At 37.4% G+C, this 17,622-nt stretch overlaps 1 protein-coding gene and 1 pseudogene across 4 annotated transcripts in view; one reads left to right on the forward strand and one right to left on the reverse strand.

Moving 5' to 3' along the window:
* The window catches only part of LOC114052062 (IQ domain-containing protein K-like), a 138,516-nt gene extending 120,914 nt beyond the window's left edge, over nucleotides 1-17,602 (reverse strand). For all 4 annotated transcript variants that reach the window (XR_003570217.1, XM_027874478.1, XM_027874479.1 and 1 more), the window contains exon 1: nucleotides 17,315-17,602. Coding sequence is in view for 3 of the 4 variants with exons in the window: in XM_027874478.1 (XP_027730279.1) it covers nucleotides 17,315-17,591 (277 nt within the window). In the remaining variant the exon portion in view is untranslated. The remainder of the gene's footprint in view (nucleotides 1-17,314) is intronic.
* On the forward strand, nucleotides 7,845-8,258 carry LOC114051962 (annotated as a pseudogene).
* Nucleotides 17,603-17,622: the final 20 nt, after the last annotated feature.

A 17,622-nucleotide genomic window follows, 5' to 3' on the forward strand; every position in this document is an offset into this window, starting at 1 on the left:
TCCTCTTCCTTCTGAATGGGAATTTGCAGAAAACAGAGGGAGGCTGGAGTAGGGCAGCAGATTCTGGGATGAGTAAGAAGGCTATCACTGGCAGGTAACTGAGAAATCAAAGAATCAAAGAACAAACCTCATTTCAAGTAGAGATTATGTCATCTTTTTCTACTTACATCCCTAGTACACAATATAGTGCCTGGTTCATAAAAGGCATTTAATAAATACTTGATGATTTATTGATGAAGGATCATCTAATACAATCCCACCATCTTACAGATAAGGAAAGTGAGGCCCATAGATATCAAAGGACTTGCTAAGGACCACATAGCTAGTTAACAGCAGAGCCCAGAGTAGAAACCAGGTCTCCTGATTTTCATTCCTTGAAACACACAAGACATCTTTCAAAAAATAATTCCTCTCTAAATAAATAAATCCTTAGATAAATCCAACAAACAGATTTCTAAGTGCCTACTAGGTGGAGAGTACCATATTTATCCCTCAGGACATACATGGTTTACCTAAAACACAAGCCTTCCCTTACAGTATTTACATTACAGTCTAGTTGTTTAGTCATTCAGTGGAGTCTGTCTTTTTGTGACCACCCCCCCAATTTGAGGTAGTAGGGCAATATAAAAAAAATAAGTAACTATAATGCAAAATAATACATAATAGGTACATAAAAGAAATGCAAAGTCTTATGTGAACTCAGAAAATACAGAATAATTCTGCACACATTTTCAGACATGAACAATGTATGAATTTGCTTCGACTATACCTGTTTGTTACAAAGGAGGGCTCTTATTTTGGGGGAAGATGGGGAGGACAGTACATGGGTAAGTATTAATAATGATGAAAAAAAAAGAGCTTCAATGAAACATTAAAAATATGCAAGGGAACAGAAGAAAGTTTAGAATGGAAGTTAGCCAAACATGCCTGTTTTGATATTATCATGTTGAAAATAATACACATTTTAAAAAAGTGAATGTAATAGGAGCTCAGTTTCATATACAATCTTCTTTTTGTGTTCTTTGTATATATATTTATTCATGTTTGTTAAGTTAATGAAAAAAAAAAAAAGACTCACATTGATTCCTGGCATCAGAGAAGGCTTCATGGAAGAAGTAGCATTTATACTGTGCTTTAAGAGATGGGTATGATTTCATTTCAACCCAATTCAACAATCGTTTATGAAATGCTTACTTTATGCAAACTACTGTACTAGGCATTGAGTATATAAAAATGAAAAAACAAAGAAACCACTGTCCCTGTAATTAAGGAGCTTACAATCTAATGAGGGATTAAAATATAAATGCAAATAACTTTAGCACAAGATATAAAATGATTACATGAAAAAATAATAAATACTGTAAAAATATCATAGAGGTCCAGATTAGGTTTCAAAGGGTCTGTAAGCTTGGATGGGAAAAAAAATTACATCTTTATTTTCAACCTCTAACTGAAATTTAGCATTTCCTTCAATTATGATTTTTAAAAAATTATTATTCTGAAAGGGGTCCATAGGTTTCCCCAGACTGTTAAACAGAGCCATGACACAAAAAAGGTAATAAACCCTTAATAAAATATTACTGAGGGAAAAGGTGGATTTAGAGAAACATGGGATGACTTATATGAATTGATACAGAGATTAATGAGTAGAACCAAGAAAACAATATATACAGTGACTACAACATAGTAAAGAAGAACAGTTTTGAAAGACAAGGACACTAATCAATACAATCACCAATGAGAACTCAAAATATGCAGAATAATATACACAATTTTGTATAAAGTCTATGTATGGATTTGTTTTGCTTGACTATGCTTATGTGTCACAAAGGAGGCTTTGTTGCTGTTGCTGCTGCTGCTGCTGTGTTTTAATACAAGAGGGAAGAGATTTGGAGGAATGGGAGGGAGCAATAAAGAGGTCCAAAAAAAGAACAAAAATATGGTTACTGAAGCACTTAAAAATACACAGAAGAGTATGCAAGTTCAGAGGAAGACACAGCAAAACAACACAGATCTAAAATTAACATGCTGGAATGTATTAAACATTTTTTTAAAAAGCACACTAGGATATTCATAGTTTCATATATAGTTCCCTTTTCTATTCTTCTTTACATATAAATTATTCATGTTAATTAATGCTTGTCAAGTAAAGAAAAAATAAAAAAATAATAATTTTTTGAAGAGTAATGAACTGAAAACCAAAAGACCTGAGTTCTAGTCTAGTTAACTAACTGTATGACCTTGGTCAAGTCTCTTAACATGGAGAGAACAAATTATAAGGTGTGGAAGAATAACTTCTAGCTTGTAGAATCAGTAAATATATCAGTGAAGAGATATCTCCAGAACTGCGCATTGAAGTTTATACTTATTTCAGGAATGAGAGATGTTCACAGGCAGAAGTAAGTGAAGGTGGGATGGGCTCAGGAAATAGACCAAAACTGGCTAGAGTGTACAACGAGTAAATAAAATTAATTGGGAAAGGTAGATTGGAGTCCTATTATGGTGGGACTTGAATACTAGCCTGTTCAGTAGACAATAGGTGAAACTAAAAGTTTTTTAGCAAGAGAGTGGCATGGTCAGACCAATGCATCAAGAAGTTTAGATTAGCAATGGTTATGAAGAATGGAGAGGAGAAAGATGGGAGACAGAAAGCTATTGTAATCGTCTAAGTAAGAGGCCTGAATTAGAGCAGTTATCAATAGAACTAGGGAAGTTATGCAGAAGACTTATAGGACCATGGACTTTACAGCTTACCTAGTCCAAACCCTTCATTTTACTGATGAGAAAACTGAGGTCCAGAGTGGCAAGAAGGACTTGTCCAAAGGCACAGAGTAGCAGGGCCAAAATTTGAATCCAGTTCCTCTGATTCTAAATTTAGCACAAGTTCTACTTCACCAGTTTTAGAAGGGAAATAATGAGTTCAATTTGAGACATACTGAGTTTGATATGTCAATGGAACAACCAGGTAGTTGCACAACTGGAGATAAGTGAGAGGTCAGAGTTAGAGATACAGATTTTGGACTTATTCCTAAAGAGTTGAAAGCATAAGAAGAAAATTTGCCAAAGGAGAAAACACAGAGAATAGAGTGCTCATAAGTGCTCAGTGAAGTCGGAGCAGAACAAAGAATATAAAACATGAGAGGAGAGAATATCAAGATGGAGAAGGTGGTCAACAGTTTAAAGGCCAAGGACACCAAGAGCTAAGAAACATTATTATAAGGAGCAGAGAGAAAGAGGTGACTATGAAAGAAGATATAGATTCTAAGGTCATAGATTTGTAGATTATAGATTTAGAGTTGGAAGAGAGCTTAGAGGTCATCTAATAAAACCTCCTCATTTTACAGATGAGGAAATTGAGGCCAAGAGAGTTTAAAGGACTTGCCTCAGTTCCCACAGGTGGCAAAGCAATCTGAATCTAGGTGCATTGATTCCAAATATAACTTTCTCCCACTGTACCGCACAACCTTACCAAAGGGGGTTAAACAACCTAAAATTGGAGTACTCAATCTTCTCAGTAAAATTGAGGAAGAGATCACATGCTAAATAGAAGGGGGTGAAGATACAGGGGAGAGAAGAAAGTCTGGAAGACCCATTTGGGGGACTATAAGGACTCTAAGAGAGATTAATAATCAACCAACAAGCATTTAATTAAACACCTATGTAACAAGAACTGTGCTAGGGTTCAGGGGATACAAAGACAAAAGTAAACTAATCCCTGCCCTCAGGAGGCTTACATTCTATTGAGGGAACAGTATGTACAAAATATATATAGGGTAATAATGTTGGTAGGGAAGGTACTAGCAAGTGATAGGATCAGGAAAGATATCAATAGGATAGATAGCATGGAAAAAGATTTGGGGAAGATGCCCAGAAATACTTTTAGGAATATTTTGAAAGCTTCTAAGTCAAAATTGAATATCTAATGCTGATTATAAATTATTGGTGCTTGAACCAGGAGAACATTGTACACAGTAACAGCAACATTGTGCGATGACTAATTTTGATAGACTTAGTTCTTCTCAGCAATTCAAAGGTCTAAGACAATTCCAAAAGATGGAAAATACTATTTATATCCAGAAAAAGAACTATGGAGTGTGAATGCAGATCAAAGCATACTATTTGCTCTCTTTCTGTTGTTGTTTCTTCTTTCTCCTGGCTCCTCGCATTGGTTCAAATTCTTCTTTATAACATGACTAATGTGAAAATATGTTTAATATGAACATATATAGAGAGCCTATATCAGATTGCATGCCATCTTGGGGAGGGGGGAGAGGAGTGAGAGCGAGAAAATTCAGAACTCCAAATCTTATGGAAGTGAATGTTGAAAACTAAAAACAAATAAATTAATAAAAAATGAAAAGAAATTACTGCTGCTTTCAAAACTAGTTTACTTTTATTTGCAATTTTTTAAAAGATAACTATCCTGAGATTGCCTAGGCTCTTCAAAATCTGTTGCTACCTTTTCAGCCTGACCTGATACTATTTATATAACCATATTGTCTGTCCACTCGAACCCAATTATTCCTGAACCTCCTTTTTGCCCTCATTGTTACCTCAGGGCTTTCTTGTTTGGTTAACATGCCTTTTAGCTACCACACTTCTTAAAGGTTTTGACCCTATAGCAAGCCATTTCTAGGGTATCTGTTGTTATTCAGTCGTGTTCAACTCTTCATGACCCCTTTTGGGATTTTCTTGGCAAAGACACTGAAGGGGTTTGCCATATCCTTCTCCAGCTCATTTTACAGATGAGGAGAATGAGGCAAAGAGGGTTAAGTGACTTGACCAGGGTCACACAGCTAGTAAGTGTCTGAGGTCAGATTTGAACTTGGGGAGACTTCCTGACTCTTATGCCATACTGTATCACTTAGCTGTCCTTTTCTATGAAATAAATTCTGCTATTAACTTCTTCATACCCTTTTAAATTACCCAGCTGACCCCAGTCATCTACCTTGTCAACTCCTACTTAAGGGGACTGAGTTTCTGAAGGCAGCCACAAAATCTAAGTGCTTGGATCATTGGACGTATCACTTAACCTCACATGGGTCTTGTGGATGCATGGTAAACTTTAATGGCTCCTTAATAGTTTTAGGGTTAAATAAAACATTCTATTTTTGGTACTTAAAAGTCCTTCTCAACCTGACTCCAGCCTGCCTTGCCAGGCTTGCTCCATATTACTCCCTTCATGTGCTCTATGTTCCAATCAAACTGTTCCTTTTTATTATTTTTTTTTTTATTTTTAGGCAATTGGGGTCAAATTTTAGACAGTGTCAAGTGTTTGGTCTGAGGTCGAATTTGAACTCAGGTCCTCCTGACTTCAGAACCAGTGCTCTATCTAACTGTTCTTCTTGCACAACACTCCATTCCCCTTTTCTGTGCCTTGCAACTCTTGGCATTAGTTGTCTCCCATGCCTGGAATGTACTCCTTCCTCACCTTGGTCTCTGAATCCAGTATCCTTCCAGATTTCATTATTTATTGTAAAGAAAATGCTTTGTTAAACCATAAAGCACAAATGCACCTGGTGCTCTCTCTCTCTCTCTCATACACACACACACACACACTTTTTGTTTAGCCCTGTGATTTCAGCAGTGTGGGGAACTTCTGATGTGGAATATCTCTCCACTGATACAGACTGCTGATTCATCTATAAAGCATAGTCTTAGATTGCTGCCTGGAACACTGAGTGGTTATGGTATTTGCCCATAATGTACATATCAGAGGAAAGACTTGAGCTCAGATCTTTTTTTTTAACTTTTTATATTAGATTTTTTAAAATTACATATGAAAACAATTTTTAACATTCATTTTTTAAAATTTTGAGTTCCAAATTCTTTTCCTCCTCCTTGAGAAGGCAAGCAAATTGATACAGATTGTACATGTTCAGGGCAGCTAGCTGGCACAGTGGATGGGCCTAGAGTCAAGAAGACTCATCTCACCAACTTCAAATTTGGCCTCAGACACAAATTCTCTAATCAATGGTGATTTGGAGCATTTTTTCATATGACTGTGGATAGCTTTGATTTCTTCTTCTAAAAACTGCCTGTTCATATCCGTTGTCTATTTATCAAGTGGGGAAGGACTCTTATTTTTATAAATTTGACTCAGTTCTCTATATATTTGAAAAATAAGGCCTTTAAGAGAGAAACTTGCTACAAAAAAATTTCCCCAGTTTTCTGCTTTTCTTCTAATTTTGGCTGCATTTATTTATTTGTACAAAACTTTTTAAATTAATGTAATCAAAATTATCCATTTTACTTCCCACAATGCTCTCTGTCTCTTACTTGGTCATAAATTTCTTCCCTTCTCCACAGATCTGACAGGTAAGATATTCCATGCTCCCCTAATTTGCTTATGATATCACTCTTTATGTCTAAATCATGTACCCATTTTGTCCTTATCTTGGTACATGGTGTGAGATACTGGTCTATACTTAGCTTCTGCTATACTGTTTTCTAGTTTTCCCAGCAATTTTTGTCAAATAGTGAGTTCTTGTCCCAAAAGCTTGGATCTTTGCATTTATCAAACACTGGGTTATTAGGGTCATTTACTACTGTCTATTGTGCACCTAATCTATTTCACTGGTTTACCACTCTTTTTCTTAGCCAGTACCAGATTGTTTTGATAATTACCACTTTGTAAAAGAGTTTGAGATCTGGTTCTGCTAGGTTGCCTACTTTCACTTTTTTTTTCCATTGATTTCCTTGATATTCTTGACCTTTTGTCCTTCCAGATGAATTTTGTCACTATTTTTTCTAACTCTATAAAATAACTTTTTGGTAGTTTAATTGGTATGGAACTGAATAAGTAAATTAACTTAGGTAGAATTGTCATTTTTTTATTATATTGGCTCAGCCTACCCATGAGCAATTAATATTTCTCCAACTATTTATATCTGACTTAATTTGTATGAAAAGTGTTTTGGAACTGTGTTCATTCAGTTCCTGGATTTCTCTTGGCAAGTAGACTCCCAAGTATTTTATGTTGTCTATAGTTATTTTACGTGGAATTTCTCTTTCTATCTCTTACTGCTGAACTTCGTTGGTAACATACAGAAATGCTGATAATTTACGTGAGTTTATTTTACATTCCGCAACTTTAAGTTGTTAATTATTTCAACTAGTTTTTAAGGTGATTCTCCAGGATTCTCTAAGTATGCCATTATATCATCTGCAAAGAATGATAGTTTTGCTTTCTCACTGCCAATTCTAATTCCTTTAATTTCTTTTTCTTCTCTAATTGTTAAAGGTAGCATTTCTAGTATAATATTGAATAATAGTGGTGATAATGAGCATCCTTGCTTCCTACCTGATCTGGCTTATCCCCATTACAGATAATGCCTGCTGATGATATTATTAGATAAATACTACTTATCATTTTAAGGAAAGCTCCATTTATTCCTATGCTTCCTACTGTTTTTAATAGGAATGACTGTTGTATTTTGTCAAAAACCTTTTCTGCATCTATTGACGTAATCATATGATTTTCCTTGTTTTTGTTATTGATATGGTCAATTATACTAATAGTTTTCCTCATATTGAACCAGACCTGAATTTCTGAAGTGTATGATCTTTGATATATTGCTGTAATCTCTTTGCTAGTGTTCTGTTTAAAATTTTTGCATCAATATTCATTAGGGAAATTGGTCTATAGTTGTCTTTCTCTGTTTTTGTTCTTCCTGGTTTAGGTATCTGCACCATATTTGTGTTGTAAAAGGAATTTGATAGGACTCCTTTGCCCATTTTTTCAAATAATTTATATAGTATTGGAATTCATTGGTCTTTAAATGTTTGGTAGAAATCACTTGTAGCCTTTCCCTCTCCTGCTGCTCGAGGAGCCTGCTGCCACCATGAATGACACTGTAACTATCAGAACCAGGAAGTTCATGACAAACAGACTTCTTCAGTGTAAACAGATGGTTGTAGATGTCCTTCATCCTGGAAAGGCCACAGTGCCCAGGACAGAAATTTGAGAAAAACTGGCCAAGATGTACAAGACAACTGCAGATGTCATTTTTGTCTTTGGATTCAGAACCCATTTTGGCAGTGGAAAAACAACAGGCTTTGGCATGATTTATGATTCCCTTGACTATGCAAAGAAAAATTAATCAAAGCACAGACTTGCAAGGCATGGCCTGTATGAGAAGAAAAAGACATCAAGAAAACAGCGAAAGGAACACAAGAACAGAATGAAGAAAGTCAGAGGTACTGCAAAAGCAAATGTTGGTGCTGGCAAAAGAAGGAATAAAAGGTACTATGGATGATGTTTATCCAGGAAGATAAATTTTCATCGGAGAATAAATAAACTACGTAAAAACAAAAAAAAATCACTTATAAATTCATCTGGTCCTGAGGATTTCTTCATAGGAAGCTCATTGTTGGCTTGTTCAATTTCTTTTTCTAAAATAGGATTATTTAAGTATTCTATTTCCTCTTCTGCTAATCTGGGCAATTTCTATTTTTGCAAATATTCATTCATTTCACTTAGATTGTTAGATTTATTGGCATATTCGTTGGCATATAATTGGCCAAATAGCTCCTAACAATTGCTTTTATTTCCTCTCAATTGCTAGTGAATTAACCCTTTTCATTTTTGATACTGGTAATTTGGTTTTCCTCTTTCTTTTTTTAAATCAAATCAACCGATGGTTTATCTATTTTATTGTGTTGGTTTTTTTTCCATAAAATCAGCTCCTAGTTTTACATATTAGTTTCAATTACTTTCTTACTTTCAATTTCATTAATCTTTCCTTTGATTTTCAGTATTTCCAATTTGATGTTTAACTGAGGATTTTTAATTTGTCCCTTTTCTGGTTTTTTTTTTTAGTTGCATACCCAATTCATTGATTTGCTTGAAATTAATATTATTTATATTATATAATTATATATCACATAATATTATACTGTTACATTAATAACTAACTATTAACTTGTGATCCACTCTTTTCTTCTTCTTCTTTTTTTTTTTTGTGGTGAGGATATTGGGGTTAAGCAACTTGCCCAGGGACACACAGCTAGTAAGTGTCCAGTGTCTGAGGTCAAACTTGAACTCAGGTCCTCCTTACCCCAAGGCCGGGAGCTCTATGCACTTCACCGTCTAGCTGCCCCATGATCCATTCTTTTCTTACTGTTTCAGTTAAGAACCAACTCCTGAAAAGGTAAGTCAGCCTCTGAAGGGCATGGCTGACTGATGAAATTGCTCAAGCCCTCAAGGCACATGCTTATTAGGATCCCACTTAACCAGGAGACATAATTTCTATTTAGAGTATAAACAGAATCCGGTTCTAGTGACCCTTTGCCTGGGTGAAGAACCATCCCCCCTTTAACACCTTCCATTAGAGTTTAGGGAAACCCAGCTCATGAAGGAGAAAACTAGACAGAAATCTGGATGGAAATGACTTTCACTGCCCCAATGCCTTGAGGCTACTGAGTCTCATGATCAAGCCACATTCACAGCAGGAGGAGCTGAAGACTTTTAGCTCACCTCCTCATTAAATGTCCACCAATCAAAGTTGAGTTACACTGTCAGGGGAGTGCCCTTTCAGAAGGGATTTAAGGCATTTCAGGGTCTCCCTTGGTGTCTTTGGTTAACTGAGAAAAACACTGACCATCAATTTCTTGATTACAGGCTACTCTAATTAATAAATTGTTTATTACCTCAAAACTCTGCTTTTGGGGTTTTCATTCATTAAAATCCTTTCTCCATTTTATTGATGAAAGTGTTTAAAGTTATAAATTTTCCCCTAAGTACTGCTTTGGCAATATCCCCTAAATTTTGGCATGTTGTCTTATTATTGTCATTCTCTTTAATGAAACTGTTTCTATGATTTGTTCTTTTGTTGTGGTCTAGGGGTGCTGGGCACCCTGAAATGCAAGGGTACAGGGCATGAGTCAGCTACAAAAGAATCCAACCACTCAAGCCTTCTTTCTTTCAGTCAGAATCACGGTTTACTGTGACACTAATACAAGCAGGCTAGATTTTAAGAATCTGAGTATTTGATGAGGGTAAGATTGATATTTTACACAGAAAGACTGTGAGAAGATCTGGATGGGATTAAGGAGTGACCAGTAGCCTGGGATAGGGCCAGGTACAGACAAAGGAAGGAGTTAAATGGCAGGAGAGCCCCAGTGAAAAGGCATTTAAAAGGATTATTGACTGGGATGGGCCTGGTTTCTGGGGGCTTTACATCCAGGTCCCAAATACATGGTCTTTTCCTTTTAGGGCTCCATCATTAGCACCCTATCACTTTTACCCAATCATTCTTTAGGATTAGATTATTTAGTTTCCAAGTAATTTTTTATCTATGTTTCTTTGGCCCTTTATTGAATGTAATTTTTATTGCATTATGACATGAAAAGGATGCATTTAATATTGCTGCTTTTCTGAATTTGACTGGAAGATTTTTATATCCTAATATTTGCTCAATTTTTGTGTAGGTTCTATGTACCACTGAGAAAAAGTGATATTTCCTTCTATTCCATTCAGCTTTCTCCACAGGTCTATCATAGCTAACTATTCTAAAATTCTATTTATCTCCTTAACTCCTTTATTTTATGGTTAGGTTTATCTAGTTTTATCTAGTTTATCTAGTTTAACTAGTTTATCTAGTTGAGTCCTCTACTAATATAGTTTTACTATTTCCTCCTATAACTCATTTAACTTTTCCTTTAAGAATTGGGACACTATACCATTTGATGCACATATTGAAATTATTGCTTCATTGTCTATAGTATCTTTTTTTTTTTTTGCAAAATAAAGTTTCCCTGCTTATCTCTTTTAATTAGACTATTTTTGCTTTTGATTTGTCAGAGATCATGATTGCTACCCCTGCTTTCTTTTTTTACATCAGCTGAAGCATAATAGATTATGCTCCTGCCCCTTATTTTTACTTTGTATGTGTCTCTCTGCTTCAACTGTATTTCTTATAAACAATATATTATTGGATTCTGGGTTTTTAATCCATTCTGCTATCTGCTTCCATTTTATAGGTGAGTTAATCCCATTCACATTCATAATTGCAAACTGTGTATTTCCCTCTATCCTTTATTTTCCTCCATCTCTCTCTGTCTCTCTCTCCCTGTCCCCCCTCAAAAGTTTGTTTTACTTCTGACCACTGCCTACCCCAATCTGCCCTCCCTTCTATCACCCCTTCTGTTATTCCATTCCCTTCTTACTTCCCTGTAAGGCAAGATAGATTTCTATACCCAACTGAGTATGTATGTTATTCCCTCTTTGAGCCAATTTCAATGAGTAAGGTTTAAGTGTTACTCAACACCTCCCCACCTCTTCTTCCCCTCCACTGTAAAAACTTCCTTTCATGCCTCTTTCATGTGAAATAATTTACCCCATTTTGCCTCTCCCTTCTCCCAGTATATCTCTTTTTCTCACCTCTTAATTTTTTAATCATCCTATCATAGTCAATTTACACCCATGCCCTCTATGTATACACCTTCTAGCTGTCCTAATAATAATAAAATTCTTAGCAATTACAAGTATCATCTTTCCATGGAAGAATGTATACAGTTTAACTTTGTTGAATCTCTTAAAATTTCTCTTTCGTGTTTTCCTTCTTGTGCTTCTCTTGAGTCTTGTATTTGAAAGTCACATTTTCTATTCAGCTCTGGTCTTCTCATCAGGAATGTTTAAAAGTCCTCTACTTCACTGAATATCTATTTTTCTCCCTGAAGAATTATACTCCATTTTTCTGGATAGATTATTCTTGGTTGTAATCCAAGCTCCTTTGCCTTCTGGAATATCACATTCCAAGTCCTCTAATCCTTTAATGCAGAAGCTGCTAAATCTTGTGCTATCCTGACTACAATTCCATAATATCTGAATTGTTTTTTCTGGCCATTGGCAATATTTTCTCCTTGACCTGGAAGCTCTGGAATTTGGCTAAAATATTCCTGGGAATTTTTACTTTGGTGTCTTTTTCAGGAAGTGATCAGTGGATTCTTTCTATTTTTATTTTATCCTCTGGTTCTAGGATATCAGGAAGTTTTTCTTGATAATTTCTTGAAATATGTTGCCTAGGTTCTTTTTTTGATCATGGCTTTTGGATATTCCAATAATTCATAAATTATCTCTCCTGGATCTATTTTCCAGGTCAGTTGTTTTTCCAATAAGATATTTCACATATTCTTTTATTTTTTCATTCTTCTGATTTTGTTTTATTGTTTCTTGATGTCTCATGAAGTCATTAGCTTCCACCTGCCCAATTCTAATTTTTAAGAAATTATTTTCCTATATGTTTAATAGAAATATATATGTATAGTATGTATCAGATTGAGTGCTATCTTGGGGAGGAAGGTGGAGAAAGAGAGGGAGAAAAATTTGAAGCTCAGAAGCTTATGGAAGTGATTGTTGATAATTCAAAATAAATTAATTTAAAAAAAGAAATTATTTTCTTATGACAAATGTTGGAGGGGATGTAGGAAAAATGAGACGCTGGTGCACTATTGGTGGAGTTGTGAACTGATTCAGCCATTCTGTAGAGCAATTTGGAACTATAACTAAAGGGCTATTAAAACCATGTATGTCCTTTGACCTAGCAATACCGATACTGGATGTGTATCCCAAAAGAGATAAAAATCAAAAAGGAAAAGGACCTATATGTACAAAAAGATTTATAGCAGCTCTTTTCTGTTGGCAGAGGATTGGAAATCGAAGGGATGCTCATCAATTGGGGAATGGCTGAACAAATTGTGGTGTGTGATTATGATGGAATACTATTGTGCTATAAGAAATGATGAGCAGAATGCTCTCATAAAAACCTGGAAAGACTTACAAGAGCTGATGCAAAGTATGCAAAGCAACAGGAATATTGTAAGATGATCAGCTGTGAATGACTTAGCTATTCTTAGCAATACAATGATCCAAGAAAACTCTGAAGAACAGACTACCCTGTGCCCTCTGTCTATATACATATATTCCCTCCAACTACCCTAATACTGAGAAAGTCTCATGAGTTACAAATATCATCTTTACAAGTAGGAATATAAACAGTTCAACTTTAAATAACTCAGGCTTAACAACAGGATAACTCATACCAAGCCATGAATACAACACATGTTCCAGCTTCTAAGATGGAATCACAGTTTCATAGAAAAATAAAAGAGTATTGAGAATTGGCCTTGGAATTAGAAAGACTTGAATTCAAATCCTCCTTCCAACACATATTACTTTTGTGATTCTGCAAGTCACCACCTCTCAGTGTCCAAGGCTACTCTCTAAGTGGAACAGCTGATCTGCATTAACAGACATTTTCTCACCTAGAATTCACTATATCATTAAAACTACTCATTTGGACCAAAACAAACAAATAAAACAAAAAAAATTACCCTCTGGCTCATTAATGTCTACTAAAGTATATAGTACTGGAGAAAATATCGATCAATCAATACAAATTAATTAAATGTAGACTAAGTACCAGGCACTGTGCTAGGCACTGGGATACAAAGACAAAACTGAAACAGTCCCTGTCCTTAGGAGCTTACATTTTCTCAGGGAAGATAACATGTACATATATGAAGTACATACAGGATAAATAAAAATATATTGAAGGCAACTGTTGGAAGGAGGTCTCAAAGTTAAGGGACAGGAGATAGGGAATCAGAAAAAGCTGCATGTAGAAAGGGGCATCAGAGATGAGTTTGAAATGACACAAATGATTCCAAGAGGCAGAAGGAAGGAGAACGTGCATTCCAGGCACAGGAAATAGAATGTTATATGTGAGGAACAGCAAGAAGGTCAGTTATCTGTTTTGTAGAGTACTTGAAAAGGGGTTAATGTGCAATGAGCTTGGACAGATAGATTGGGGCCAGGCTATGGAGGGCTTTAAAAACTAAAAAGAAGAGTTTATATTTGATCCTAGAAGCAATAAGAAGTCACTGGAGTTTACTGAGTAGAAGGATGTCATAGTCATACCTGTACATTAGGAAAATCATTTTGGCAGCTATATGGAAGACAGATTGGGGAGGGAAGGCAAGGAAGCTACTGCTATAGTCTAGGTGGAAAATGCTAAGTCCCTAAATTAGGATGGTTGCTATATTAATAGAAAGAAGGGTTCAATAAGAGAAATGCTATGATTATAGAAATGGCAAAATATGTCAATTGATTGCATATGTAGGGAGAGAGAGAAGAGTCAATAATGATGCCAAGGTTGTGAACCTGGGAGATTGAAAGGATGATGGTACTCTTTGCAGAAATAAAGAATTTCAAAAGAAGGGGAAAAGGACACACATGTACAAAAATATTTACAGCAATTCTTTTTGTGGTGGCCAAGAAATGGAAATTAAGGGGATGCCCATCAATTGGGGAATGGCTGAACAAGTTGTGGTATATAAATGTATTGTGCTATTGTGCTATAAGAAACGATGAGCAGGCAGACTTCAGAAAAACCTGGAAAGACTTGCATGGACTGCTGCTGAGTGAAGTGTGAACAGAACCAGAAGAACATTCTACACAGTAACAACCACTTTGTGCGGTGACTAACTTTGATAGACTTAGCTCTTCTCAGCAATGCAAGGATCTAAGACATCTCCAAAAGTCTCATGATGGAAAATGCTATCCACATCCAGAGAAAGAACTATGGAGTTTGAATGCAGATTAAAGCATACTATTTGCTCTTTTTTTTATTCTGTTTTGTTTTGTTTCTTCTTTCTTGTGGTTCCTCCTATTGGTTCTAATTCTTCTTTACAATATGACTAATATGAAAATATGTTTAATAAGAATGTATATGTAGAGCCTATATCAGACTGAATACCATCTCGGGGAGGGGGGAGGAAAGAGAGGTAGAGAAAATTTAAAACTCAAAAGCTTATGGAAGTGATTGTTGAAAACTAAAAATAAATAAATTAATAATAACAAAAAAAGAAAGGATGAGTTCCAGATCTTAATCTGATCTTTTTGGTATTTGATGCTACAGTTCAAAGTGGGTCTCCTGACGTAAAATAGTGATTATTAGTAGAAGTGGCACCAGAAGCATCAGGGCCACAGTGAAAATGTTGATATTCTGGCATAGGCATCAATTGTCATCACAGATTAGGTTCATTTGTAGTAAACTAGCTAACAGGTCATTAGCCTTTCACATGGAAGCAGGGTCCTACAGCCAGGGTCAGTTCTGAGATTTACATCCATTCAGTGTTCCCTGACCCACTATCCAGAACCTCTCTTGCCCTGACAACCCAATGGTGGTGGTGAGGGGGATTGATAACCGTATTTTTGCTCCTGTAGAGGGATATCCTATGGGATTGTTACCTTCTTCCTCTAGGGCTGGGTAGTTATGCTAGTTATGGATGTTCAGTCGTTTCATTCATGTCCAACTCTTTAAGACCCCATTTGGGGTGTTCTTGGCGAAGATACTGGAGTGGTTTGCCATTTCTTTCTCTGGCACATTTTACACATGAGGAAACTGAGGCAAATAGGTTTAAGTGACTTGCCTAGAATCACACAGCTCTGAGGCCAGATTTGAACTCAAGTCTTCTATTGGGGCCCAAGATGTGGCCCACTCTGCTGGGGCCCAGAAGAGACAACTTTGCTCAGGACAATACTGTCCACTGTGTGCCATAAGGTGCCATACTCCTTCCCCATCATTGATACAGGGTTTCTGCCTTATTTGAATAGCTCCCTCAAAGTCCACATTTCTAACACCACCTCCTGCTGATGGTCATCTTCTCCTCATAGATGTTCTTTAGTATACATAGAGGTACCTCCAGAGTGCAGTCAACACTGACTAAAGAACCCAGAAGCTCCCATAGAAGCCACTCCCAAAAAGTCCATTTCAAAGGATCTATTCAAGCTCCTATGCTCAAGGAAAGAAATGCAGAGCAGAAAAGGCAACCAGAGGTCTGAGAATGCACCTGGATAAATAAGCCCCTGCTCTAGCAGCCATAACATACAAAAAGGTGCCACTTTTGCTAAGTTTTTGGAAGGGACTATTCTTCCACCCATCACTAGAAGGGAAGAGAGAGGGAGAGAAATTGGAGAGGGAGAGAATGGGGAGAGAAGGAAGAGAAAGAGCAGAAGAAGGAGGGGCAGAGAGGGAGAGAAAGGGAGGAAAGGGAGAGACAGAGAGAGACAGAGAGAGACAGAGAGACAGAGAGGAGTGAGGGGAGGGGAGGGGAGGGGAGATGAGCTGCCTCTCTACATCAGTGGAAAGAGTTTCCACACAGGGGTTTCCAACTCAAATGAAATCATAGATATGGACCTTAAAAATGACAACAACAGTAAAGGCAATGCATTAAATGAAGGTAATCCATGAGATCTTTGATCCCAACATGACCTATGTGCCTAAGAACTTTGAGTTTTCCTCCAGAATCAAATGTGATACAGTGCAAAGAGTCCTGGATTTGGAGTCCAATGATATACTCAAATCCCAACTCTGCCACTTACTACACTACCTGTGTGCTCTTGGGTTAGTCACTCAACTCTCTAGGCTTTAGTTCCTTATATATAAAATAAGGAAGTTAGACTAGATGGCTTCTAAGTTTCTTTCTAACTCATAGGGGTCTAAGTATTTCTCATTCCCTTTCCCCTCCCAATCTCCCCCAAGACTTAAGGACGTTCTTGGAAGGCAAAGGTGATTTTTTTTTGTCTTTGCATTTTCAGGCCCTACTACACAGTAGGTGTTTAATAAATCCTAGTCCTTCCTACACCTTCGGTGGGGGGGGGGGGTTATCTAGCTTTCCCATTTGTATCCTCAGCACTTAGCACTGTGCTTTGCACACAGAAACCTTTTAGCACATGCTTTTTCATTCATTCATACATTTGTAAGTACACACACACATATAAATACATTCACTCAATCACATTTTCATGATTCACTGATTGCAAGTCTCCATCACAGTCAGTGGCCTCCTTCACAGATTACCCCCCTTTACACTGTATGTATCTTGTATGTACATAGTTATTTGCAGGTGGTCTCCCCCATAAGAGTGTAAGCTCCTTGGGGGCAAGGGACCAAGTTTAACCTTTCTTGGTATCCCCAGTACTGAGCATCTAAGTAACTTAGCACTTACTTGGTGCCTGGGCACAGAGTTTGATCAGGAAGGGACCTTTAAGAAGCCATTTAGTCCAACCCCTTCGTTTTACAAATGAGGAAACTGAGACCCGGAGTAGTCAAGTGACTCAGAGGCAAAACCGAAATTCGAACCCTGGGCCTTTCATTCCAAAGTCAGTGTTCCCTGTCCGGTGACCAGCGGGACTCAGGCAGATGCAAACTCCGCCCGCGGCCCGGCTCCTCCGCGAGCGAGCCCCGCCTCCACCCAGTGGCCCCACCCCCTCAGAATGGCTCCGCCCCTTCCTCCTTCAGGCCCCTACCCTCGCAGATCTGCTCCCAGAGATTCTTCTCCGGCTCTGGTGCAGTCTTGGAGCCTTCGGGCGTCTCACTAACCCCTGTGGCCGCGGCCGAGACGGCGGCCGACGGCCCGACTGCCGGAGACGACGGAGACAGTGGAGAGATTGTAGACAAGGTAGACTGAGGAGACCCCGTCTCCGCGATGGTCACGCCAGATCCCGCCGCTTCCCCCTCCAGAGTTTGCGCGACTTCCACCACCGGCTGGGGAGCCGGGGCTTTGCGGCCAGTCTTCCCGGCCATGGACGCGGTTACCAAGCAACGACCCAGCGCC

The sequence above is a fragment of the Vombatus ursinus genome, unplaced genomic scaffold (genome assembly GCF_900497805.2).
Source record: "Vombatus ursinus unplaced genomic scaffold, bare-nosed wombat genome assembly UNPS02014807.1, whole genome shotgun sequence".
Classification (NCBI taxonomy): Eukaryota; Metazoa; Chordata; class Mammalia; order Diprotodontia; family Vombatidae; genus Vombatus; species Vombatus ursinus.